The sequence below is a fragment of the Sapajus apella genome, unplaced genomic scaffold, assembly GCF_009761245.1.
Source record: "Sapajus apella isolate SASKATOON/1434 unplaced genomic scaffold, GSC_monkey_1.0 scaffold53, whole genome shotgun sequence".
In the NCBI taxonomy this organism is placed as follows: Eukaryota; Metazoa; Chordata; class Mammalia; order Primates; family Cebidae; genus Sapajus; species Sapajus apella.
This window is the reverse complement of record NW_022436993.1, coordinates 14159319-14184845: the sequence shown is the minus strand read 5'-3', so window position 1 is coordinate 14184845 and position 25527 is coordinate 14159319. Positions and strand designations below refer to the sequence as shown.

General features: G+C 39.7%; 1 protein-coding gene across 3 annotated transcripts in view; it reads left to right on the top strand.

Moving 5' to 3' along the window:
* The window catches only part of PRPF18 (pre-mRNA processing factor 18), a 42525-nt gene extending 19686 nt beyond the window's left edge, over positions 1–22839 (top strand). For all 3 annotated transcript variants that reach the window (XM_032244163.1, XM_032244164.1, XM_032244162.1), the window contains 4 exons: positions 882–1022; positions 1148–1219; positions 3561–3716; positions 22242–22839. In XM_032244163.1, coding sequence (XP_032100054.1) covers positions 882–1022; positions 1148–1219; positions 3561–3716; positions 22242–22322 — 450 coding nt within the window. In that variant the 3' untranslated portion in view covers positions 22323–22839. The remainder of the gene's footprint in view (positions 1–881; positions 1023–1147; positions 1220–3560; positions 3717–22241) is intronic.
* Positions 22840–25527: the final 2688 nt, after the last annotated feature.

Genomic DNA, 25527 nt, shown 5'->3' with positions numbered 1-25527 from the left:
TGACGTGCTGATTCCAACTTTCTTCTCACCATTCCTCTGTTTAGTGGTCTTAGGTAGTGTATGAACAAATCACAGATATTTTAACTGAATAAACTGAACACAGTTTATTCACAAATTGTGTTCAGACTAAGATTTGCATGCAAGGAATGCTTTTTCTTGTACGTACATTTTAGATACAACGTATTAGTCATCAAGACTCTGAATATATTGAGACTATGACATGGAACTGTCTAGATAGGGCTTAGGAACTAGTATGAACTAGAATTTCCTCTTTGAATGATGACCTCTTCTTTTCTAGGACATGCGTAGACAATGCCTCTAGGGGAAAACACCTTCCTCAGCCTTTTCTGTTACCTACTTCTAGAAAGGGTGCCATTTATACAGTTAAACTCAAGGGGCACTGAGGTGGTTTTTTAGGGGTATGGGTGGGGTGAGAATCCTGGGTCATGGTTTCTGTTTCTCTTTTTCCTTCTTCTTTAGTCAGGTGCTTTAGTGGTTTTTAAACTTAATTGTGGTTTCTACAGCTTTGTAACTTGTAACTTGTTGAATTTTATATATATAATAGAAATACAAATACAAGTTTATTTCCTGTCAAATAGTTAACTGTGAAACTTGATATTCTTTTTTGGGGAAGCACATTATCTTGAGCTAGGAATATATGTAGACTATGGAAGTTGGTGACTTGCCAAAGGTACTGCTTCGTAGCATTAGTATGATGAATGAACAGAACTAGCTTATTCAGTATTATTTGGTGGCATTTTAATCAATCAAGACATTTACTTTAAGGTTGATTGTATTCCGTGTTTGTGTGCTAGAGAGCTTTTAAATTTACTGAACCACTGGGTGGCGTTGTAGTCTAAATTGACCGATCCTTTCAACAGTTTCTTCTTGGTGTTTGGGCTAAAGAACTGAATGGCAGAGAAGATTATGTGAAACGCAGTGTGCAGGGTAAACTGAACAGCGCTACCCAGAAGCAGACCGAGTCCTACCTCAGACCGCTTTTCAGAAAGCTACGGAAAAGGGTGAGGTTGCTTGGCGAATACCTTTTTTAACTGACTTAAAAACTACAGTATAGATTTGGAATAAATGCAGGAGTCGGTTTTTTCAGTATACATAGTAGCTTCCAAAATTCTTTTTTTTTTTCCAGAATCTTCCTGCGGATATTAAAGAATCAATAACGGATATTATTAAATTCATGTTGCAGAGAGAATATGTGAAGGTACATTCTCATGCTGTTCTTTGAAATTGTTAAGAGTGTATCTAGGTTATGTACGTAATATAATGTTCATTTGGGATAGGAGGATTTTACGTAGTAGATTTAAGAATAAATGTGAGATGAGTTAGTAGTAAAAAATGTTTTATTTTCTACTGTATTTGCCAGCTTTACTGTTAGGCATTGAATAACAAACCTAACTAAGAAAATACAGACCTCAGCTTTGTTTTCTTAGTCATTTTTAAAGTCAGTCTGAAGGTTCTTTGGAGCATGAACTGATATAGGCAGTGTTCATTTGACCAATGGGATTGAATTTCAAAGTTTTGTAAATGGCTGGTTATGGCTTGGAACAAATTTTCCCATAGAAACAACATTGTAGATTAGTTTCCCAGGATGGTTCTAAAAGCCCTTTTAATCTGTAATATAGCTGAACAGTTGTACCTATATTATGGTACAGTGGGATTTAACCACTCTTCGTGATTGTTTCTATGGGGTAACAATTCAAGTAAGGCTTCTAGGACTCATTTCTCCCATTTCAGCTGCGACAGTAGCAGACCTTGTGCAGGGGAAGCCTTTCCTTCCTCCCCCTGATGTCTTTACTCCTGAATGGGCTCTGGGAGGCGGTGGTGAGGGAAAGCGCGCTGGTATCAGGGCTCCCTGCAGGTAGAGTTTAGAAAGGGATGAGTGGAGGACTGTCAGTTGGTACAGGGGAACAGGAAGAGAAGGGCCCAGTGCACCAGGAGCGGAGATGAAGAAAGGACAGAGTTTGAGGGAGGCTTCTTGTGGCTGTGCCTCCCAAGACACTGGGAGTAGAGCATTTCAGTGCAGCAAGTACAGTGCCAGTGCCAGAGCAGTAGGGAACTGGGAATAACACTGCTTCAGTGCTGTATCTGTACAGTCATGGAACAAGGCGCTGCTGCCATTCCTGAGTGACTGGATGATTTACTTGATTAGAGCGTTAGGCTAATGAGGCTCCTGCAGTGATTTTTACTGCTTTTAAGAGCCAGCCAGTTTTCTCAAAGAAAATATTTTTTGCCTTACAATTATAATTTTGCTTCTTAGATTCTATCAGTTGCATGATTCTTACTAAGGATGATTGCATTGGCATGGATAGATAAGGTCACCATCACTGCAGGAAGAAAATTCACATCACCTGCCTGCCAGAATGGATGCCTTTCCTCTTACTGCTTTTTCTCGTGATCACATATCAGAACTAAGTACAAGTGTAAGCTTATTTTGTATAAACTACAGAAAGAACCAAGACACTTTAATAACCTGTTTAGACAGTTTCTTTGGAATTTGGGGGAAACTAAATATTGGAATTTTTATCAGTTAAGATCTAATGTTAAAATTTATATGCATGAAAATTAGTGATAAAAATGTACCTATGCCCTTATAAAATTAAGCTTTCTAAAATCCGTTGAGCAGAACAAGTTCAGATTTATCTTTGGGGTAGAAAATGATCTTCTAGCTACCCTATTTGTAGTATCTGATTTAAAAAAAAATTAACTCTACCTATCAATCTCATAGGTATCTGATTTTTTAAATTAAAATCTGTTTGAGGCCTGGCTTTATAAGCTTCTCTTAGCCCTTGAGGTCTTTTAGAATTTATTTGCTTTCTGTCATTATTTTTTTTTGGTTTTCCATACAGCTAGCTAGGTTTGGTTAGGAAAAAGAGCCATTTGTCTTCCTTGGTTTCTGTCTTCACTTTTTGTGGCTCTTTAAAGGTTCTTGGCAGGTGGGAGGTTGGATGGGGGGCAAAGTGGAGCGATCTCATCCTTCAGCTATTTGACTAGAGGGCCAGTGTTTCCTTTCTGTTTACACATCTGTTATGGACCCTGTGTGGTCGTCCCGACATACTGAGCCCCCACTGCCTTCAGAGAGCCACAGTGCTGTGTAGGGAGTGGATATTGTTTCGGATTGGACCAAGAAAAACTCGTTAGCCCCTCTCTTCTACATGACCCCCTGTGGAGAAGACTGGGCCTGTAGGAGACCGAAACTAGAATTTTCATCAGTGCATTGAAGTGCCTACTTGCTAATTCGACATCTGAAACGTTATTAATTTCCAGCACACAAAGCCTGCAAAGGAACATTTACCTCTTTTTTTTTTTTTAACTCACAACCTAGCTTTGGCTTCTGTATTTCCATGGACATTTGTGGTCCTGGACAGGGCAGTCTGTTACCCTATATTTTAATCTCTTTTGTTTGCATAACAGTAATGGTATTTTCAATGTACCCAGGAGGTGGATGAAAATTAAATCGTAAAGGACTGTGAAATACTTGAAATAAGAATTTGGGTCAATACAACTTTTTGCCTTTCTGATTTCTTCTTACACGCTCCTTTTAGGCAAATGATGCTTATCTTCAGATGGCCATTGGAAATGCGCCTTGGCCCATCGGGGTCACTATGGTTGGTATTCATGCCAGAACTGGAAGAGAAAAGATTTTTTCCAAGCATGTTGCACATGTTTTAAATGATGAAACTCAGCGGAAATATATTCAGGTAAGCAGTTTGGAGGGCCAGGAATTGCCCTGGAGGTGAGTATTCTCTAATTCCCGAAACTCTGTAAGTCTGGAAAGTAGGCACAGAATTAAAGCAAATAGAACATAGTGTGATAGGATGGAAGTCCCCTCTTTATGAGCACTGGCATTGAAGTCACCTTCACTGAATAAAGTAAAAACCTTTCAACTTTCATATCTGATGGAAGACAGGGTGAGTGTTGTGCTCTAGTATTACCTTAGCACTGATATAAAATGATTGCTTTTTGCTTTTTTTTTTTTTTTTTTTTTCCCCTTAGAAGACATATCTGTTAGCAAGTAAAAGTTGAGCTCATCAGAGAAGTTTGGGAGTGTAGTGAAGAATAACAAACTTAAGAGTATTTTACAATAAGCCCTGCTTTGTTACTTTCAAGGTGGTCTAACATCTACCGGGTTAAAAAGGTATGGAGAATAAAGACTTGGCTTTAATGCGTATAATCATTTTTAAGTAGCATATAACAGTACTTCTCCAAGTGTTGATGATTTGTTTTCTCCAGGTTATACATGCCTCACATAAACTTGTTACTGTGCTTGGGCTAAACTTTTCTCCTTATTGAGAAGAAAATCAACTATAATAGACTGTTTGCCAAATTGTCATAAATCCCAGATTGTGTCTGTAAAATGACTTGCTACATGATTGTTCTAAAACTTGAAGATGATACTGTGGAAGTTTACTTAAAATGCGTAAAAGCACTTTCAGATTTTGTGCCAGAGAACAGTCATTACCATATTCATGAGTTATCTTTTTGTTTTTATTTTACTTCCAAGTGCTGAATGTTAATTTGTGTCATGCTTTATGCCTTAGTCACATATATTAGCATTTTAAAATACGATTTCAATTGGACTCCCTCATGTGAACTGTATACAGAGTTCAAATATACTTCTAGACATTCAAACACATTTCCATTTTTTAATAACCACCAGTGAGTGTATTAAAGGCAGAAGCTTTTAGCTGAAAAAAAAAAAAAAAAAAAAAAGTTACTTGGTTTTAACAATAGAAAACATTCCAAGGATTAAATTTGTTAACTGTTTTCATCTATACTGTGGCCAAAGCTATCATGTATAAAAGTTCATATGATTAAATCAATTGTCTGAAAAATAACATTTCTAATAAACAGTGATGTGATTTTCACATCCCCAAAGAGTGATTTTTTTTTTCTTATGTATACCTAGCATTTATTCAAGAATTCTGGTTTATTTTGGAAGCTATGTAATGACCTGTCCTTAGTCCGTTGTTCTTCCTTTTTAACTGTTCTCTTCCCATTAAAAAAAAAAATTCTTTTCCCCACAACGTGATTAGAGAAAAATGGGGAGCGAACTGAATCTGAAATTTGGGAAGGTTTGATGTAGACCCAATGATACTCTTGTGGATAGGGCAACTCGGGTTGAACTCATAGCTCATTGAGAGAGGGGGAACCCATGGGACATTAAACAATGGACTCATGTCTCTTAAAGTCATGCAAGAGATGTATGTCTGGGGTCTTAGGGACCTCAGTGCTATCCATTCAACTTTTAATGATTGACTTGGATGACTATACAGAAGGATGGACTTATCAGGTTTGCAGACAATAAGAAACTAGAATGGATAGAGTGTATGCTAAGGTGAAAAAGAAACTGCTGTTGTAGAAGTTCTTGACAGACTAGAGAGAAGGACAGAGTCTAAACATACCTTATGTAGGAAGGAAGGATCACCATAAGAAAATTGGATCCATAACCCATTTGCTTAAGCTTACAATTTAGGCAGTGGATATAGAAGAAAATGAGGGGCCGGGCATGGTGGCTCACATCTGTAATCCCAAAACTTTGAGAGGCTGAGACAGGAGGATTGCCTGGGGCCAGGAGTTTATGACCAGCCTGGGCAACATAGCAAGATCCCATTTCTACAAAAAATAAAAACTAGCTGTGGTCGTGTGTACCTGTAGTCCCAGCTACTTGAGAGGTTGAGGCTGGAGGATCTCTTCAGCCTGGGAGTTCAAGGTTGCAGTGAGTTGTGATTGCACCACTCCACTTCAGCCTGGGTGGCAGAGCAAGACCGTGTCAAAAGTTTAAAAAAAAAAAAAATTTAGTGGACTAAATTTAGTGTAATAAAATTGGTAGTATGATATGGCCATAAGGCCAGAAGGCTTTGATGGCTTATGCTGCATTATGAAACCTAATAAATTAGTGCAGGTTCTATAGGGCAAAAGCATAGTTAAGTGTTGTACCCCTAGAATCTAGAACAGTATTTGACTAATGGTGGATGCTCAATAAATATTTGCTAATTGAATGAATATGTGATAGAGCAAGAGAGGTGATAATAATGGTTCTTTTTCTAGTCCTCGAGAAAGGAGACTCTTGGTGAGAATCTGGGTAAGAGTTGTAATCAGCGGTCCTCGACATTTTTGGCACCAGGGACTGGTTTCATGGAAGACAATTTTTCCATGGATTGGGGAGGTTGGGGTTGCTTTCAGAATGAAACTATTCCACCCCAGATCATCAGGCTTTACATTCTCATAAGAAGCACACAACGTAGATCCCTCACATGTGCTGTTCACAGTCAGGTTTGCACTCCTGTGAGGATCTAATGCCTCCATGGATATGACAGGAGATGGAGCTCAGGTGGTAGTCCACTCACCCACTACTCACTTCCTGCTGTGTGGCCATGTCCTAACAGGCCATGGAACAGGACCGATCTGCGGCCCAGGGGTTGGGGAATTCCTGCTATAGATAATAGCAGAACTTTCTGATGGAAGAGGATTAAACTTGTTTTATACAATTGGACAGTTTTTTAGTCAGTGTAAGACAAAGCTTTTTCAGAAAACCTTTTATTTTGAAATAATTACAGACTCACAAGTAGTTGCAAAAAATATTAAGAAGCTTTTTAATAGGCAGAATTGTCCCAAGTGGGGGAGATAGAGGAAGATAGCCACCTCTTGATGTCTGCAGGCATAAACCATTGCCTTTTTGGCCCTTCTGGCCAGATTTCTCTCATTTTTTGCCGTTTTCTCTAGAGGCCATTGCTTAAATCTCATGTTTCAACTCATGTGCCCAAGAGTCACTAAGATAACAAGTGAGCTGAGTGTTAAAGAAACCTCTGGCCTTCTGTCTTCCATTTCCTACTCTTTATATAGGTGCAACTAGCAGCAGCATTTCATTTTCCTCTGAACTGTGCTGTAAGAGAAATGAATGATGCGGAAGTGATACAGAGCGTCAGTGATGCTTGGCGTCTCTGTTGACGAAGTCAGTTGAGCTCATTGTTAGCTTGTAGGAATATGTTTCCAGTGTTGGTGGATCTTCCATTTATTTTTTTTAGTGAGAAGTTAAATCTTGGTTTTTGAAAAAAAACATACTCTCCTATTTTTAAAAGGTTGGAATAAAATTTAAAAAAAATTAACATTGTGTAAGGCTAAACAGAATGCCAGTTTATGATCTGTGTCTTAAACTCATAATGTAACTCAAACAGAAGAATGCAGCCACCCTATGTTAGAGATTTGTGAAATTCTTGGTTGCAATTCACCGAGTAATTTACTAAGCTGTCTAAAAAAATCTTCCTGTTGTTACTTTAGTATCTGGATGAGGTTGATTTGAATTCTCCTAAAAAAAAAAAAAAAGGACAATTTATTATATGAAGTTTAAGTCGAGTTGGCAGAATTTTTCTTAAAGGATCAGATAGTAAATATCTTTGGCGTTGTATTTCTTGCTGTCTGCAGCTCCTCACCCATGCAGCTATAGCACGAAAGCAGCCAGTAGCTGTGATCCAGTAAAACAATGTAGAAAACAGGCAAGTGGCCTGAGAACCACAGTTTGCTGCGCCCGAGTAAATGTATAAACCCAAACCTTTTTTACATTAAGATATTTGCTGGTAAATGTGAAAATGTGAAAATCACTTAATATTTCTTTTTAAATTGCAGTCTAAAATGCCTCAACAAACACGGTAGTGCTTGGAGTATACGAACCTTAATTATGTAGCCCAGTGATTCTTGATTACATGTCTTGTATATCAAACTATAAAACAAGACCTAGAGTTAGAACATTTCCAGCAGGTTCCTTCGTGCCTGTTCCCAGCCTGAGTCGTCCTCCTATCAGAAGTAACCATTATTCTAACATGTACCATTATGGGTTAGTTTTGCCTGTTCTTGGACATCATGTAAATGGAAACTTGTAATGTGTGGGATAATTGTTTTTTTATTTAGAAATACTGGTGAAAAATAGGTTTCATGAAATTTATAAAATGATTCAAGGGGCTGTTTCACTGGAACATAGATTTCATCTTTTGGTTTTATGCAAACCTCTGTCGAATTTAAACAATGAAAGTTGTTTGAAGTGTTATATTTCTCACAAAATTTAAATATACCACAGGGAGGGTTCTCCACAGGGAGGGTTCTCTCCAGGCAGATCAAAGAAAAGTTCTATAGCTTATTAGCTTGTTTCAAGTCCAGGGCTAGATGGAAATTGGTGGTAGAAGCTTTAAGGCCTTTGTTCATTCATTCTTCCAAATAGAGATGTAACCACTGGTCCAGACTTTGGGTGAAGCTTCTTTTATATAGATTATAGGAAACTCATTATTTAGAGACTTCATAATTCAATAATTCCCAGATAGCTCTTGAAGAAGTTCACATCTTGGGCACTCTTTGTCAAAAAGAAGGGAAGGAAGGTAGACAGAAGAAAAAGATGAGGTGAAATGCACGTCAGAGAGCTATTGCCCTGCCAGAACACCCTCACCCCTCCTCACTGTGTTCCCTCCAGACATGACTTTTATCAACAACACTCATAGGCACCCTGGCCCTGTGACTTCTGACTGGAGCAGAGGCTGAGAGGACTGGAAGACATTTTGTAGGTTGGAGAAGAATGAGTTTAGGGTATTTATTTTCCTGACTTCCTTCCTACAGAGGTCCCTAGGGCGACTGCACCCCTCCGCCCGAGGCCACCGCTTCTCTCGGGGGCTGTCTCCATACAGCCACCCTCCCTGGGTTCCAGTGGCCGCTCTCTTCCCTTGCCTGGAGAACTCGGATAGCCACAGCTTCTGAGGATTGCCAGTGCTAGGATGCCCTGCTGTCTTGTTGGTCCTAAGTCCTGCCTACTCCTTTGTAACATCCTCAAAACTACCACCATCACAGTATCCAGTTTGACTGCTGGTGTCCTCCTTGATACGTGTGGATGGATTGATCTGTGCACGGCGTTACGGATTCCTTTGGAGGCTAGAAGATTAAGGAATAGTAATCTTCTAAATAATTTCTTTTAAGCTTTTGCTATTTACAAAGGTAAATGTCCTATAATATTAATCTCTGGCAAGTTGTTTTCAGTAAGCTTAAGTTTATAAATTTTCTAGTAAAGACATCATTCCAATATTTTATGTCAGTTATTTCAATCCATATTTCAGGTTTTGGCATAATCTATACTAGCATTTTCCAAATTTATTTGGCCTTGGAACATTTGTGAATTTGTGATGTGTTCACGTGTTACCAAAACTGATAAAACAAACATTCATTACTGCAGTAGTGATCACAGCTTGATCCGTATGTTGCACACACAGTGTCATAGCTGCTGGTGAATGCTCCCATGTCCCAGTGCTATAATGTATGTCATGTACTTGTGGGTCAAGTGGCTTCATGCCACAGCCTGGCATTCTTGCCTATGAGAAGCCATTTCTTTTTTTTAATTTATTTTTATTTTATTGTGTTTTAGGTTTTGGGGTACATGTGAAGAACATGCAAGATTGTTGCATAGGCACACACGTGGCAGTGTGATCTGCTGCCTTCCTCCCCATCACCCACATCTAGCACTTCTCCCCATGCTATCTCTCCCCAACTCCCCTCCCTCCGCTGTCCCTCCCCTATTCCCCCCAACAGACCCCAGTGTGTAGTGCTCCCCTCCCTGTGTCCATGTGTTCTCATTGTTCAACACCCACCTATGAGTGAGAACATGCAGTGTTTGATCTTCTGCTCTTGTGTCAGTTTGCTGAGAATATGGCTTCCAGGTTCATCCATGTCCCTACAAAGGACACGAACTCATCGTTTTTTATGGCTGCATAATATTCCATGGTGTATATGTGCCACATTTTCCCTGTCCAGTCTGTCATCAACGGGCATTTGGGTTGTTTCCAGGTCTTTGCTATTGTAAACAGTGCTGCAATGAACATTCGTGTGCATGTGTCCTTATAGTAGAACGATTTATAATCCTTGGGATATATACCCAGTAACGGGATTGCTGGGTCAAATGGAATTTCTATTTCTAGGTCCTTGAGGAATGGCCACACTGTCTTCCACAATGGTTGAACTAATTTACACTCCCACCAACAGTGTAAAAGTGTTCCTATTTCTCCACATCCTCTCCAGCATCTGTTGTCTCCAGGTTTTTTAATGATCGCCATTCTAACTGGCGTGAGATGGTATCTAATGTTGTTTTGAGTTGCATTTCTCTGATGACCAGTGATGATGAGCATTTTTTCATATGTTTGTTGGCCTCATGTATGTCTTCTTTTGTAAAGTATCTGTTCATATCCTTTGCCCACTTTTGAATGGGCTTGTTTGTTTTTTTCTTGTAAATCTGTTTTAGTTTTTTGTAAATTCTGGATATCAGCCCTTTGTCAGATGAGTAAACTGCAAAAATTTTTTCCCATTCCGTTGGTTGCCGATTCACTCTAATGACTGTTTCTTTTGCTGTGCAGTAGCTGTGGAGTTTGATTAGGTCCCATTTGTCTATTTTGGCTTTTGTTGTCAATGCTTTTGGTGTTTTGGTCATGAAGTCCTTGCCTACACCTATGTCCTGAATGGTTTTGCCTAGATTTTCTTCTGGGGTTTTTATGGTGTTAGGTCTTATGTTTAAGTCTTTAATCCATCTGGAGTTAATTTGAGTGTAAGGTGTCAGGAAGGGGTCCAGTTTCTGCTTTCTGCAAATGGCTAGCCAGCTTTCCCAACACCATTTATTAAACAGGGAATCCGTTCCCCATTGCTTGTTTTTGTCTGGTTTGTCAAAGATCAGATGGTTGTAGATATGTTGTGTTGCCTCCAACAACCTCTGTTCTGTTCCATTGCTCTATATCTCTGTTTTGGTACCAGTACCATGCTGTTTTGATTACTGTAGCCTTGTAGTATAGTTTGAAGTCTGGTAGTGTGATGCCTCCCGCTTTGTTCATTTTGCTTAGAATTGACTTGGCTATGCAGGCTCTCTTTTGGTTCCATATGAAGTTTAAGGTGGTTTTTTCCAGTTCTGTGGAGAAGGTCATTGGTAGTTTGATGGGGATAGCATTGAATCTGTAAATTACTTTGGGCAGTATGGCCATTTTCACGATATTGATTCTTCCTAATCATGAACATGGAATGTTTCTCCATCTGTTTGTATCCTCTCTTATTTCGTTGAGCGGTGGCTTATAGTTCTCCTTGAAGAGGTCCTTTACATTCCTAGTTAGTTGTATTCCTAGGTATTTTATTCTCTTTGTGGCAATTGTGAATGGAAGTTTGTTCTTGATTTGGCCCTCTTTAAGTCTGTTATTGGTGTATAGGAATGCATGCGATTTTTGCACATTGATTTTGTATCCTGAGACTTTGCTGAAGTTGCTTATCAGTTTCAGGAGATTTGGGGCTGAGACAATGGGGTCTTCTAGATATACAATCATGTCGTCTGCAAATAGAGACAATTTGACTTCCTCCTTTCCTATTTGAGTACCCTTTATTTCTTTTTCTTGTCTGATTGCTCTGGCTAGAACTTCTAGTACTATATTGAATAGGAGTGGTGAGAGAGGGTATCCTTGTCTAGTGCCACATTTCAAGGGGAATGCTTCCAGTTTTTGCCCATTCAGTATGATATTGGCTGTTGGTTTGTCATAAATAGCTTTTATTATTTTGAGATACGTTCCATCAATACCTAGCTTATTGAGTGTTTTTAGCATAAAGGGCTGTTGAATTTTGTCAAAGGCCTTCTCTGCATCAATTGAGATAATCACGTGGTTTTTGTCTTTGGTTCTGTTTATGTGGTGTATTATGTTTATAGACTTGCGTATGTTGAACCAGCCTTGCATCCCTGGGGTGAAGCCTACTTGATCATGGTGGATTAGCTTTTTGATGTGCTGTTGCAGTCGGCTTGCCAGTATTTTATTGAAGATTTTTGCATCTATGTTCATCATGGATATTGGCCTAAAGTTTTCTTTTCTTGTTGCATCTCTGCCGGGTTTTGGAATCAGGATGATATTGGTCTCATAAAATGATTTGGGAAGGATTCCCTGTTTTTGTATTGTTTGGAATAGTTTCAGAAGGAATGGTACCAGCTCCTTTTTGTATGCCTGGTAGAATTCGGCTGTGAACCCGTCTGGACCTGGGCTTTTTTTGGGTGGTAGGCTCTTAATTGCTGCCTCAACTTCAGACCTTGCTATGGGTCTGTTCAGGGTTTCGGCTTCTTCCTGGTTTAGGCTTGGGAGGAGGCAAGTGTCCAGGAATGTATCCATTTCTTCCAGATTTACTAGCTTATGTGCATAGAGTTGTTTGTAATAATCTCTGATGATGGTTTGAATTTCTGTGGAATCTGTGGTGATATCCCCTTTATCGTTTTTTATTGCATCAATTTGGTTATTCTCTTTTATTCTGGCTAGTGGTCTATTTTGTTGATCTTTTCAAAAAACCAGCTCCTGGATTTATTGATTTTTTGAAGGGTTTTTTGTGTGTCTATCTCCTTCAGTTCTGCTCTGATCTTAGCTGTTTCTTGTCTTCTGCTAGGTTTTGAGTTTTTTTGATCTTCTCCTCCAGCTCTTTGAATTTTGACGATAGGGTGTCAATTTTTGATCTCTCCTTGCTTCTCATGTGGGCACTTACTGCTATATATTTTCCTCTAGAGACGGCTTTAAATGTGTCCCAGAGATTCTGGTAAGTTGTGTCTTCATTCTCGTTGGTTTCAAAGAACATCTTTATTTCTGCCCTCATTTCATTGTTTATCCAGTCAACATTCAAGAGCAAGTTGTTTAGTTTCCATGAAGCTGTGCAGTTCTGAGTTAGTTTTTGAATTCTGAGTTCTAACTTGATTGCACTGTGGTCTGAGAGACTGTTTGTTATGATTTCCGTTCTTTTGCATTTGCTGAGGAGTGATTTACTCCCGATTATGTGGTCAGTTTTGGAGTAGGTGTGATGTGGTGCTGAGAAGAATGTATATTCTGTGGATTTGGGGTGGAGAGTTCTGTAAATGTCTGTTAGGTTAGCTTGGTCCAGGTCTGAGTTCAAGTCCTGGATATCCTTGTTAACTTTCTGTCTGGTTGATCTGTCTAATATTGACAATGGGGTGTTAAAGTCACCCACTATAATTGTGTGGGAGTCTAAGTCTCTTTGTAAGTCATTAAGAACTTGCCTTATGTATCTGGGTGTTCCTGTATTGGGTGCATATATATTTAGGATCATTAGCTCTTGTTGCATTGATCCTTTTACCATTATGTAATGTCCTTCTTTGTCTCTTTTGATCTTTGTTGCTTTAAAGTCTATTTTATCAGAGATGAGTATTGCAACTCCTGCTTTTTTTTGCTCTCCATTTGCTTTGTAAATCTTCCTCCCTCCCTTTATTTTGAGCCTTTGCGTATCCTTGCATATGAGATGGGTTTCCTGGATACAGCACACCGTTGGGTTTTGGTTTTTTATCCAATTTGCCAGTCTGTGTCTTTTGATTGGGGCATTTAGTCCATTTACATTTAGGGTTAATATTATTATGTGTGAATTTGATACTACCATTTTGGTGCTAGCTGGCTCTTTTGCCCATTAGTTGATGCAGGTTCTTCATTGTGTTGATGCTCTTTGCCATTTGGCATGTTTTTGGAGTGGCCGATACTGATTGTTCCTTTCTATGTGTAGAGCCTCTTTCAGGAGCTCTTGTAAAGCAGGCCTGGTGGTGATGAAATCTCTGAGTACTTGCTTGTTGGCAAAGGATTTTATTTTTCCTTCACTTATGAAGCTTAGTTTGGCTGGATATGTGATTCTGGGTTGAACGTTCTTTTCTTTAAGGATGTTGAGTATTGGCCCCACTCTCTTCTGGCTTGTAGGGTTTCTGCTGAGAGATCTGCTGTGAGTCTGATGGGCTTCCCTTTGTGGGTAACCCGACCTTTCTCTCTGGCTGCCCTTAGCATTTTCTCCTTCATTTCAACCCTGGTGAATCTGAAGGTTATGTACCTTGGGGTTGCTCTTCGTGAAGAGTATCTTTGTGGTGTTCTTTGTATTTCCTGGACTTGAATATTGGCCTGCCTTGCTAGGTTGGGGAAGTTTTCCTGGATAATATCCTGAAGAGTATTTTCCAGCTTGGATTCATTCTCTCCATTGCATTCAGGTACACCTATCAAACGTAGATTAGGTCTTTTCACATAGTCCCAACATTTCTTGGAGACTTTGTTCATTCCCTTTTGCCTTTTTTCTCTAATCATGCTTTCTCGTTTTATTTCATTGAGTTGATCTTCGACCTCTGATATCCTTTCTTCTGCTTGGTCAATTTGGCTGTTGAAACTTGTGCATGGAGAAGGTATTTCTTAAAGGCAAGTGGCAAGTTGTTGCATGATGGCAGCTGTCTACCCATTTACTCTTCCTGGCATATTAAAAGAGTACCTTTTTAGAAAAAAATATTGCTAGTATGTATGTTTTACATAGTAATACTTTTAATATGGAACATTAGTGTGTTTTGGAAACGGATTTGGGGGAATGCTGATTTAAACTGGGCCATGCTGCTTTCTAGCTGGCAGCTTAGTTGATGGGAAAGAGGCATTTTACTTCAGGGTGTTAAATCGTAGGTTTCTCAACCACATGGTTGGAAAAAGCCAGACCAGTCTCCATTGTGAAAGCCTGGTACCCACATAAATGAAATCTTCCCTTAAATTAGTCATTTGGAGTATGTTTTTACTTAATTTTTGAATTGTTGTTTGTAATTTGGTGTTACTTTCTGTGAAATGAACCTTTGCAATGGAAACTTGTTATCCTATAGAAAACGAAAATACAGATAAGTGAAAAGAGCAGCAGACTGTTTCTTACCATATATTATGCGGGCAGTTTGAGTTAGTCCCAAGCTGTTTTCTTTCGTTTTTTGCTAAGTCCTTCAGATACTGAAGTTTTTGTATGTTTATTACTTACTGTGGGGCTTCTCATTAGAACCAGCGTGCAGTTGCCTTCATCTGCCATCATCCCTGGTGGCTGAACCCAGATCACTGATTTAAAAGTGTAGAATGACTTGTTTGGATGAATTTAATTTTAACAATATACTTGTGTGAAAAGAGTTCCTGTGGGCAGTATTTGAAGTATTGGCATTTTAATACATGACTACAGATCTTAGTTGAAATGGTAGAAATGTACTTATTAAGTACACATTTTTTGAGCATCACATTTCAGGTCAAAAGAGCACTCCTAGAGTATGAAGTTAGGATTAATTTTTAACTGAAGTATTGCATGTTAATTCATTACTGTATTAGAACTTTTGCAGTTTGTGACAGAATTTTAAATAGCTGGGTGGAAAATGTCACTCATCTTACTCATTCACATTTTTAGGATGCACCACTAATTGGATCTGTGCTTTCCTCTTTAAGGCTTTGTTTCATAGTGTAGACTAGCAAAAAATACAAAAACAATTGATTTAATAAAGTGCCTTTATATGCCAATATAAAGATTATTTATAAACAAAATATTTTCCTCAAGTTCTGATGATATAGTAAAAAGGCAAATCTAGGCCAGGCGTGGTGGCTCACGCCTATAATCCCAGCACTTTGGGAGGCCGAGGTGGGTGGATCACCTGAGGTTGGGTGTTCGAGACCAGCCTGATCAACATGAAGAAACCTGGTCTCTACTAAAAATACAAAATTAGCTGGGCATGGTGGTACATGCCTGTAGTCCCAGCTACTGGGGAGGCTGAGGCAGGAGAATCGCTTGAATCTGGGAGGCAGAGGTTGCAATGAGCCTAGATCGTGCTATTGTACTCCAGCCTGGACAACAAGAGCAAAACTCCATCTTAAAAGAAAAAAGTCAAATCTAGGCAAAGAACTGTGATTGTAGTTTGGTTTGTTTTAAAAAGTTTTTGTTTCCTGCAGTCATAAATTACTGATCTTTTTAGTGGATGCACGTTGGTTGTTTTAATGGTTCATTGATTTCTCTGGGTATAAACAACTCTCATTATCCGTCTATCACATGCTATGATACACCAAAGTATGTCTGTAGCTGATATTTGTATATCTGGAACATTCTATATTACTTCCATTTAGACTTAAAAATTGTGACATACATAACATAAAATTTACCATCTTAACCATTTTTATGTGTACAGGTCACCTATGACATAAAAATGGTTAAGATTTATTTATTTATTTATTTGAGACAGGTCTCATTCTGTCGCCCAGGCTGGAGTGCAGTGGCACGATCTTGGCTCACTGCAACTTCCACCTCCCAGGTTCAAACACTTACTGTGCCTCAGCCTCCTGAGTAGCAGGGTGTGTGCCACCATGTCTGGCTAATTTGTTTTGTATCTTTGTAGGGACAGGGTTTTGCCATGTTGGCCAGGCTGATATTGAACTCCTGACGTCAAGTGATCCGCCCACCTCAGCCTCCCAGAGTGCTGGGATTACAGGCATGAGCCACTGCACCTGGCCTCACCAAGTAGACTTTTAAATGCAGAACATTTTCCTGTAAACATATTGATGTTCGAAAAATCAACATAGCTAAATACTGTGTGGGAGGCAGTCATTAAGGAACTAGAAAAGCTGTGGTCATGGGGGATAGTAGGTACTTCTCAAAGGCCAGGCCATGGGAGGAGGCTGAAAATAGGGAGTGGCTGAGAATTAGGATAAGTTGTCCAGAGGTTCCCTGCCCAGTTGGGGTCCCTGCCGTCCTCCCACTGTAGCAGAAAATAGGTTTGCTTTTGGACAGATGTGTGCTACTCAGGAAGGGTGGGATGCCACACTGAAAACAGGAAAATTAAGTGAAAGTCTGTGATATTGACAAATGGCACCTTTAGTTCATAGATTCCTCTGATGCTGGCAGCCACGGTTTTACTTACCAGGTAAGAAGTTGGAGAATTCTGCTCTGTGAAACTGACCCAAGAGAAAGGATCTAAGTTATTAACACTTAGTGTTCCTTCAGTGAAAAAACCATCTTGCTGTCCTGTCCGAAAATGCAGTCCTGTGGACAAGCCCCACCCATTCAGGGAGGTTTTCTATTCAGCTATGTAGTGCCTTACTCATCAGCATGAATGCTCACCTAAGATTCATCAGACATTTGGAGAAAATCTCCAACATGAAGACTGAGACCAAAACAGAGCAAAAAAGACCTTCAGAGAAACAGAATGATAAAGAATAGAAAAAACTTCAATGAGAATGATAATATCCTTAGAGGCCAGGTGTGGTGGCTCATGCCTGTAATCTCACAACTTGGGGAGGTTGAGGTGGAAGGAGTACTTGACACTAGGAGTTTTAGACCAGGCTAGGCAAAATAGATCCCTTCTCTACAAAAAATAAAAAAGCTGGGCATGATGGTGCATGTCTGTAGTCTTAGCTACTTGGGAGGCCGAGGTAGAAGGATTGCTTGAGCTTAGGAGTTTGAGGCTACATTGAGCTAGGATTGTGCCACTGTACTCTAGCCTGGGTGACAAAGTGAGGCCCTGTCTCAACTACAGAAAATCTTAGATAAGGTTGCAGCCATGAAATAAGAACGTTAGGCTACGTTTGAGAATCAAAATGAACTCTTAAAAGTTAAACATAGCAGAAATTTAACAATTACATTAGCGAGTTAGAAGGTAAAGTTGAAGAAATTTGAAAAGCAGAAAAGATAAAATGTGAGTCAATTTTTTTGTAGCTATTCCAGTAGACAGGGGAAGATAGAAAATAAAGAATTAATGCAAGAAAACTTCCCAGACCTGAAGGACATGAGTTTATAGAATGAAAAGAAGAATTCACTTAACACAGAGCAAATGAATAGGAAGAGTTCACGTCAGGGCACAAAAGAATGCAGGGTTGGAAGGCCAAGGCTAAAGATTTCAAATGCTTCATAGAAAAGATCACTTACAAAGGTGTAGGAATTAAAATACTATCATACTTCTCACTAATAGTACTAGAAGCTAGAAGACAGTAGAGCATGTACCTTTGCAATAGCTAGGGAAAAAATGCCCAACTCAGAATTCTTTTTCTGCCTGACCCATCAGGTGAAGGGTAAATATAGGTTGATGACATCTCACATGCACACATTCTCTGTAGTCATTATCGTCATAGCTGACACTTGTATAGTGCTTACTCTCTGCTTCCCTTCAGTACTTTACAGCAGCAGTATGAGATGGACACTAACATTTCCCTGTTTTGTAAGCGGGGAAACAGGCATAGAGAAGTGAGTTCTCAAGGTCACACAGCTGGTCAGTAGTAGAATTGGGATTGGATCATGGGCAGTCTTGACTCTACCGGAGGATGTCCTCCACCCAAGCAAAAAGATCCAAGAGCTGAGATCCACCACAGAGCGAGGTGAGAGGAATTCCCAGGTTGGGGGTACGGGGTTGCCATGCTCCAGGATCGTAGCAGTACAAGTGGGTCCAGGTTAGAGTAGATGGATGAAGGATTCCAGGAAGAAATGGAAGGGGTTATATTCCCTGGTGTGTCTGATCATGTCCCGAGTGATGTTTGGGCATGCAAGAGTCATCTCATGTTGGAGAACGGATTAGAAAAGAAAAAAAAAAAAAATTATGAAAGGGAAAGTCATTACCATAATATGTTATGTAGCTTTGTTTTGAACGATATTTGTGTAGCCTTTCTAAGGTAAACCTTGAGTATTGATTTCACTAAGAATTGTGGTTTGGGGAGTATGGGGGAGAAAGTGCTTTTTCAGCGTGTGTGTGTATATGTGACGCCAGTGGGCAGTGTAAGAGTGAAAAGATCCTCTGCTTCATAGTAGGAAGTCAGGAGATATTATTAGTATCTGAGACACAAAACCAAGCACTGCCAGTATAGTATTTAGAAATACGGCAATAAATGCCAGAGGAACTACTTAAAAGGTTTGAAAAGGGTTGCCTCTGGAGAGCTGGAATTAGGATTTGGAAAGAGTGAGGTAGGGGACTGCTACTATTTGATATAAGAATTGTATGATTTTTTTTTTCTCAACATACACACAAAACCCTGAATTATCCTTGACTTTTTTCTTCCTGTCACAGCCCGTATCCTGTCCATGTCAAAGCTTGATGGTTCTATATTCAAAGAATGTAGAAGCCCGATCCCTTCTCACCACCTTCCCTGCTGCCACTGGGTCCAGCCACCATCTCTCATCTGGATTATTCCAGTGTCTTCCCTCTGGTCCCTGAGCTGCTCTTCTTGCTCCTCTCCAGTTTCTTAGCAGCAGTCCCCAGACTGATCGAGTTCAGACACGATCAGATCGTATTGCTGTCTTGTTCAGAGCTCTGCAGTGGCTTCCTAGTATACAGAGTCCAAGCCAAAGTCCTTCAGGTTGCCCCACATGTCCACACACCCCACTTCCCTGCTTTATTTTCTCCAAAGCACTTAGCATCGTTGAACATATTTTTTGTTTTGTATGACTTTATCTTGTTTCTTGTCTGTCTTCCCTTATTACAATATAATTTCAGGAGGGTGGGATTTTTTTCTGGCTTGTTCCCTACTTTATTTCCAGAGCATAGAACAGTGTATATAGTAGGCACTGAATAAACGTTTATTAGAGAAAGGTATTGCTTTATAAAAATAAACCAATTAAAAATACCACCAGTTTTTAAGCCATTTGCCATAAGCTAAGCTAAGCAGCTTTTTGTTTTACTGGCTTAAGCATCCTTAAGCAATTTGAACTGAAATCCTGAGGGGTCCAATTGAAAAGATTTGTTTACATCTGGAAAATAACCATATGCTGTCCTGAGATGACATACCCTCAAACATCTGTGCCATGTACTCTCAGACCTGTTTACAAAAATTTATCATAGTACTTTGTGGTAACTACTTATGACTCAAACGATTGAGTTTCACAACCTTTGGCAGCTAAGATTTCAGGCAGAACACTAGTATGTATTTTTAAATCACAGAATCTGCTTAGTGAGTATAAATAGGCATCACCCACTCGTCTTCTGTAAGGAACGCACACCTAAGATTCCAATTCTTCTAATGTGGGGAAAACCACCTCCAAGGCAAACCATCAGTTTGCCTTGTACTTGCTCATAACAGTTCTTGCCATGCTCTGCTACTGAGTGAAGCTATTTGTATTTCATCAGGGTGTTCTCTTGCCTGGCTTTGCCCTTCTTCTAACCTATTCCTTCAGGAACCTTCAGATGCCAAATTAGTGATATCACCTGTATTTCCATGGCTACCGATCACAATTCTGCATGCACATGATTAGAATTCACAGCAGAGGCTGCACTATGTGAAGGAATGGCCTTTATCCCAAAGGAAATGCCTTATTACACAGGGAACAACAACAACAAAATAAGCAAAGTGAATCGTGCGCAAAAGCCTTTCTTCTTGCAAATTAGTTGAAAGATAACCTCCCTCCACACCCCTAATTTCTAAATCACATAATATGGACAATCCTTGAATCCACAAAGTACTTTAAATACTTCACAGTCCTGTTTCTCTGATGTGGAATCTGTTAGATTATGGCTCCATTCATAGAAGTACGTCAGTTGTCCCTTTGTATCCCCAGGGGTTGGTTCCAGGACCAGGCAGATACTGAAATCTGGATGCTCAAGTCCCTGGTAGAAAATGACGTCGTATTTTCATATAATCTACACACGTCCTCCTGTATACTTTAAATCATCTCTAGGTTACTTACAATATCTAACACAATATAATGCTATTTAAATAGTTATGTGATATTTACTTGTATTTTTTATTGTGTTTTTTTTTGTTGTTGTTGTTGCTGCTTTTTTTCCAAATATTTTCTAGCCAGGGTTGGTTTACTCTATGGACACATAACCCATGGATACCGACTGTGATAAGTGTGTTGCCTGCTTACTATGGGACCAATGAGATTTTGCAGGGATGTTTGTGGTGGTGTTTGTTTTGGTGATTTTACTGAGCTTAACGGTGTTAAGTTACGTAGATTTCAGTAACACCTTTGGCAAAGTCTTCCTTTGTAAACAAAGAAATGTGTGCATTAAGGGATTACACAGTTAATAAGATTCATTGCTGGTTATAGACTTCTTCCCAGGATTGTTTTGGAGAGAGCTTGATCATGGCTGTCTCAGGTCTCTGTACTTGCCCTGGCCTGTTTGTGAAGAATATTGAATATTTGAATAATGACTTAGCGGACGTGTTTACTGAGTGGACATGTTTACTGAGTGGTAGATGAGAAAGCTAAGAAGAATAACTCAAGCTAAATGTCACCCAAGGATTTTAAAAGATCACAAACTGAAGGATGAGTTGAAAGAGACAGGATGAAATTGAATAGTGATAGTTGTTGTCATTAGTTTAAAAAATCACTATAAAGTTTTACACTGGAGAACTGGCCAGACAGCTGAGGAGATAGAAGGCACTTGAATTTTGTGAGATCAGTGGGAATTAGGTGTGTGTATTGTAGTTGTCTAAAAACAGCCAAGGGTCATAGTTACAGTTGCAAAGATACAGAACAAAGGCAATGCAGTCATTGCTTCTAGTGAATTCTGCAAGAATGGCCAGGTCACACTTGGAATGTGGTACTCAGTTCTTACTGACATATTGAAGTGTTTTTATTGTGTAATGTTTAGTACATACAAAAGAGAACATATAAGGCACAAGTTAGGAAGTAATAAAATGAGTGTCTAAAAGCCTTATTCCCAGTTCAAGAACTAGAACATTCTGAAAACCATTGAAACTGTATTTTTCTTCCATATTCCAAAAGTAACCGTTAGCTTGCATTTGTCGTTTCCTTTGTTTTTGAAGAATTCTACCGTGTTATGTGTGTATTTCTAAGCAATACATTTTTACTTGTTTTTGAATTTTATGAAAAGGATATCACACTGAAGGTAGTAACACTTCATGCCACTTGCTTTTTACATTCAGCATTGCTTCTAAGCATCATATATATCGACCTTTCCCAAACAGAGCTCCTCATCTTGACCACAGAACACAGAAAATAATTTCAGTGTATGTTCTCAGTCCTCCCAACTGATATGTAAATAGTTTCCTAAATTTTAGATGCATAGGGGAGAAGTTACCTCATTATGTAAATGAATGCCTTAGGCTGGGCAGTGAGTTTAATTCTCTATTGGAACCTGGTTGAGACAGGCCCAATTGTTACATGTAGGTAGAGTTAATTCATTCTTACTGCTGTAAGACATCTCATTTGTGAGCACACCAAAGTTTTTTCATATGTCCTCCTATGGATGGAAATTTCTGTTGTTTCCAATTTTTTGGTTTTGTTATTGTGAACAATTCTGTGGTGAACATTCTTGTGCGAATCTGCAAGTGTACAGGAAGAAAACATTAGGCATACATTTGAGTGAAATTGCTTGGGTCTGCTGCATTTTACTGGGAACACTGACAAACTAATGCAAGTTCAGAGGAAGGCAGTTAAGAATAATTTAACCGTGTCATAACCAACCTTTGTTTTCTTTATTTTCTTAGGGATTGAAGAGGTTAATGACTATTTGCCAGAAACATTTTCCTACTGATCCATCCAAATGTGTGGAGTACAATGCACTGTGAGATGTGTATGGTGTGTAAATAACAGTAAGAAACTTACAGAAGCAGGCTGTGGACTTTTGGAATTACCAACAGGAATGAGGAAAGAAGAAAACTGGAGTTTCCAGTCTCTGAGTTCTACCTGATGTCACCCTTGATTGGTTTTCGGAACTGTGTTGGTCTTCGTAATGTATCTGACTACAAGCTGATTTTTCTTTCTTGCCTTCATTTTAATTAGTCCAAAATTAAGTTTTAAAGACTTTTTCTCACAATTTAAATCCGTAGACAACAGAAGGGGGTTTAAAATGACTGTTTTTTCAGTTGACCTGAAAGTTGTGGTTAGATGATTAAAAAGAAACATTTGAGGATGGACTTAATTATTTCAGTAAAATACTATAATTTGCATATTGTCTTTTATGTAGTATTTATATAAAATATTTTTATATATTTCAAAAACATGGGACCATTGAATGAAACTGTACAGTCTTTAAATGTTGCTGAACTTTTGCTGTCTTGCAATAGAATTTGAATGTAAATATTATTATTGGTATAACTCGAATGTTATTTTCTTGCATTTCCAAGCTCGCTTTTATCTTCTAAGAACTGTAAATTTTATTATTTGTTATCTCTCAGGACAGATACAATTAACAGGAAATAGAAGTGTGAAGAAACAAAGATGGCGTATCATACCAAACTAAGTTCAGAACCAAGTAACCCCAGTGCATCAAGGTTAAGGTGGGACAGTGGTTTGTGACGCCTGGGAGAGTGGGGAAATTGTGATGAGGTCAGTAGACCCAGGCAGACTGTGTTCCCAGCCACACCTGTCAACAGAGGAGGAAGGTGCTGGTACCGATTTCCCCATCTGAGAGTCTGTCCCGGCGTTGGTTTTCCACAGTAAGGGCTCCTTCTCATGTTGCACAGTGTCATATTCGGATCATTGTGACCTGTCACTGTGCTTTAGAACCTGAGAGGCCTCTGTTCATGTGGCGGTGGCGGCATGGGTGAGCAGATGCTGCCGGAGCAGGTGGAGTGGCAGCGCTGGATGGCGGTAAGAGTGGGGGCTCCGAAGGCAGAACGTCCAGCTTCAGGTCTCAGCTCAGTACCTGTTCACTGTATGACTTTGGCAAGCAGCTGGATCCTTCTAAGCCTCAGCTTCCTCGTCTCAAATGTAGTTAATAATAATAGTCCATGCTTCACAGCATCACTGTTGTGCTCAAGTGGAATGCTTAGCACACTGGCAGATAATAAGAGCTCATCAATATTAGTTGTTGTGTCATTGTTGTCTCTAGAGGGGAGCCAAAGTCCCTGTGAGGAGCCTGTGTTTAGGGGCGCTGTGTACTCACATAACAGTAACAGTAATATCATAGTGTCAGCTGCAACAGCAGTAATCATGGAAATTTCATCAAGTATCTACTGTATCTGAGCCCTGTGGCTGCTCCTGCTTTCAGCCAGTTCTGCGTCTAGAAGGGCCGAGGATGTGATGGGAGCTGCGTGTCGCCAAGTAGGTGGGCGTAGATTCACAGTGGCCTGTTCTGGCCCCTCTTGGGAGGGTTCAAAAGCCAGTTTTGGCCACTTGTGGTCTTCTGCTGTGCCTAGACAGGATCGTTTCTGCTGGTTACATGCATGGTGGTGGCTGAGGTCCACTGTCTGGAATTGAATTGGGATTCCCTACCTCCCACTCCCCCATTTGGAAATGTTTTTTTGTGATTAAATTAGAGCTTAGTGGAACTTAACCAGCACAAGTGAGAGACAGACTTTCACAAGATAGGACAGCAATCTAGTTTTGTCTTGTGGTCTTATATAGGACCTATTTATAAATATTGTTGAATGAATACTCCCCAAGTTACTTTTTTTGTATTCACCATCAGGTCACAGTAGGATAGTCCATTAATTTCTTGTTGTCTTCTGTTTTGCTGTTAATATTTCACATAAAGAAGAAACTGTCATGTGACACCAGTACCTCCTAAAATTGGTCAGTGTGGTTAGATGGTTTGGGGAAAAAAAGGGATCTGTTACACAGGGCTGGGCTGTGACTGACCATTTTGGGCTTCCATGGAGGGAAACTCAGAGAAATTTCCATTTCCCTGAAATTAAAGATCTTCAGATGACTGCAAATAACATGAGGATATATAGAAAAATGCCTTTCCCCAATTTTCAAATCGTGAAAATTTGGTTCAGCAGATACTACATATTTCTCTTTGTAGTTGTTTATAAAATCATAAAGACATACCTTTTAAAATCAGTCACAGTCCTTAGATAAACATATGTCTCCCTTTCTTCCTCCCCAGACTCCTATCCATAAGAGTTGTCTCAGAATTCAAATTTAACAAAACAGTGAGTTCCCCTCAGCAGTAAATAGTGCATTTCCTAGGCGTGTCATCGCCAGCTGCAAAGACAGAGCAGTATTTGTCAGTGTTGCAACATGGAGCCTGCAGCAATCTGGAAGTTGTGGCTGTGATTTCCGTCTTTAGGGGACAATTAGGAAAGTAAAGCTGAGGCCAAAGATAATTGACACGTAGAGAGAGAGACAGAGGACAGTCCGAATCTCGTAGGAAGAAGGCAGCGGTCCTAAAAGACCAGAGCTAGGCAGGCAGCTGTCACTGAGAATAGAACTTAGTGATCTGCTGTGGGCTCAGAGGACTCAGTGAAAACTCAGATGACTAGGAAACAGGCTTGATGGCAGTATGACTTTTTATTTATTTATTTTCCCCATTTATTTTATTGCATTTTAGGTTTTGGGGTACGTGTGAAGAACATGCAAAAATGTTGCATAGGTACACACGTGGCAGTGTGATTTGCTGCCTTCCTCCCCATCACCTACATCTGGCATTTCTCCCCTTGCTATCTCTCCCCAGCTCCCCACCCCGCACCGTCCCTCCCCTATTTCCCCCCAACTGACCCCAATGTGTAGTGCTCCCCTCCCTGTGTCCACGTGTTCTCATTGTTCAACACCCGCCTATGAGTGAGAACATGCAGTGTTTGATGAACCTGGAAACCATCATTCTCAGCAAACTGACAGAAGGGCAGTATGACTTTTTAATGCTAAGCTCTGCCTTCTGGTAATTTCCTAACCTACTCTTGCACTTTAGAGTACTCCAGGGTTTTATCTCAGTAAGTAACTTAGAAGTACAAATATCTTTTTGTTGGAAAGAAAGTAATAATATATTCAGAAAGAAAGCAGATTGGAAAACACTAGTGTTTCCAAATCTTTGATAGATTCGAATTTGGG